We start from the raw sequence: 1,926 nt of genomic DNA on the forward strand, positions 1-1,926 counted from the left end.
CGAATCCTTAGCGAGATCCTACCGAAGTGGAACCCCCTCGCTGTGAGCTACGCAGACGGCCTCACTCTGACGGCCCGTAGATCCACACAAAATGACATAGCAAGGATCGAAGAAGGCGACGCGGTCACCTTCAACCCCTCGATCACTGCGCGAGGAGGCCTGTCAGAGACGTTCCGCGTTTTCGTCAGTGAACACACCCAACAAAACCCGCCCACTCACAGACCAAGACCTGGCCGCGTAGTCCAGGAGGAAGTCACTACGGTCTTCATCTTTCCCACCCGCATCGATAAGTCGAAAGAAAAGACGGTTCCCCCACAAATCGCCCCTCACGCTGCCTACTTTGGCCCCAAAGACGCCAGGAACGCCCTCTTACATGCGTCCTTGGATGAGCTATCACGTCGCCCCGTACCCGGCGACCTAGCGGTCGCCATATACGCTGTCGAACAAACACCGTTAGACGCCCCATTACACATTGTATGCACAAGTAACGCACTTGCAGAAATGATCACAGATAAGGTCCCCGACTGGGAAGACAGAGGCTGGATTGACGTAGCCCTGGAAGAACACATGCGTACTCTCCTGAACAAACTGCGTCGACGCTGCGCACCTACCACATTCAGACGTGCGGTAAAACCAACCGACCTGAAAGTACTGGGTGCCGCCAGACAACAAGTGTCGGAGCCCGACCCGCAGATCTTCAAACACCAACCTTACGCACCATTGTCTCGTGACTCCCGTTTCGAAGTGACGGGAGCTCGTTTGGCGAGGCTCACACAATCTATAGCGTACAAAGGCATTCTGTCCCAGAAGTCTACAGCTCCCCGTAAACAAACTGAAGTGAATATCGCTGCAATCAGAAGACATGAAGAACGGAACGGACCTATAACGAGTGCGACAATCTGGTCGAACGCCCGACACAAAGACTTCACCAGACCTTTCGCAGTATTCCTATGGAAGTGCATCCACGGCGCCCTGAAATGCGGAAACTTCTGGTTCAAAATCCCCAACTATGAGGACCGAGCGCAGTGCAGCTTCTGTGGAGAAATAGAATCACTCCCGCACATCCTCTTCGAATGCACGGCCACCGGTCAGCGAGATATATGGGAAATGACCGCGACCATATGGAGAAAAAAGAACTTACCCTGGATAACCCCGACAGTCGAAACTATCCACACCCTAGCCATTACAGAATGGACAAATGATCAAAACAAGACACGCCCAGGAGCAAATAGGCTCTGGCGAATCCTCGTTTCAGAAGCTGCCCACCTAATCTGGAAACTCCGGTGCGAGAGAGTGATCGGTCACGAGACTGACCGAGAATGGACACACACGAAAACGCACGTCCGGCGCAAGTTCATGTATGTACTAAACAATAGGCTGGCCATGGACGTGGAAGCCACGAGGAAAAAGTATGGAAAACTTGCACAAAAAGCTGACCTTGTCCTTGCCACATGGAATGGCACCATCTTCGACGAACTCGCGCTCCCCGAAGATTGGACCCGGTGCAAAGGTTTTTTAGTGGGTAGTTCACCAGCCTTACGTCTGTTTTTAGACCCAGGGTGAAGAGCCCCACACTGGTTTGTTGAAACCGTGCGTAAAAAGCATTTTTTTCCGTGGATTGCACCGACGGGGCGACCCGTCCGCATGCTGGACGTCCGGGGCTGACCAATTGTCCGTTGCCGGCGTCTGTTAAAGCCCTCCAAAAAAAAAAAAAAAAAAAAAAAAAAAAAAGAATCAAGTGAATCAGGGCGGTGAGCGCACCCCCTCGTGGGAATACCGCCTCGGGGACGAGCCGGCGAGCCATAACAGGAGATCGAGGATGGACGTGGACTATCGATAGTGTCCCCGGCATCATCTTGTAGTCGGTCGTGCACTGTCGCGCGTGGTGGGTCGCGTCGTAAATGATCACAGTCGGATCAAAGAGGT

At 53.1% G+C, this 1,926-nt stretch overlaps 1 protein-coding gene across 1 annotated transcript; it reads left to right on the top strand.

Moving 5' to 3' along the window:
- Positions 1-417: 417 nt before the first annotated feature.
- B0H18DRAFT_896059 (uncharacterized protein) lies at positions 418-1,563 on the top strand (the record flags this gene model as incomplete). The annotated part of the gene is made up of 1 exon (XM_048041411.1): positions 418-1,563. A coding segment is annotated over one exon (1,146 nt), but the record flags the coding sequence as incomplete, so codon positions are not given.
- Between the last annotated feature and the right edge of the window lie 363 nt (positions 1,564-1,926).

This window comes from Fomitopsis serialis (assembly GCF_022376445.1).
Source record: "Fomitopsis serialis strain Sig1Antser10 chromosome Unknown B0H18scaffold_488, whole genome shotgun sequence".
NCBI lineage: Eukaryota > Fungi > Basidiomycota > Agaricomycetes > Polyporales > Fomitopsidaceae > Fomitopsis > Fomitopsis serialis.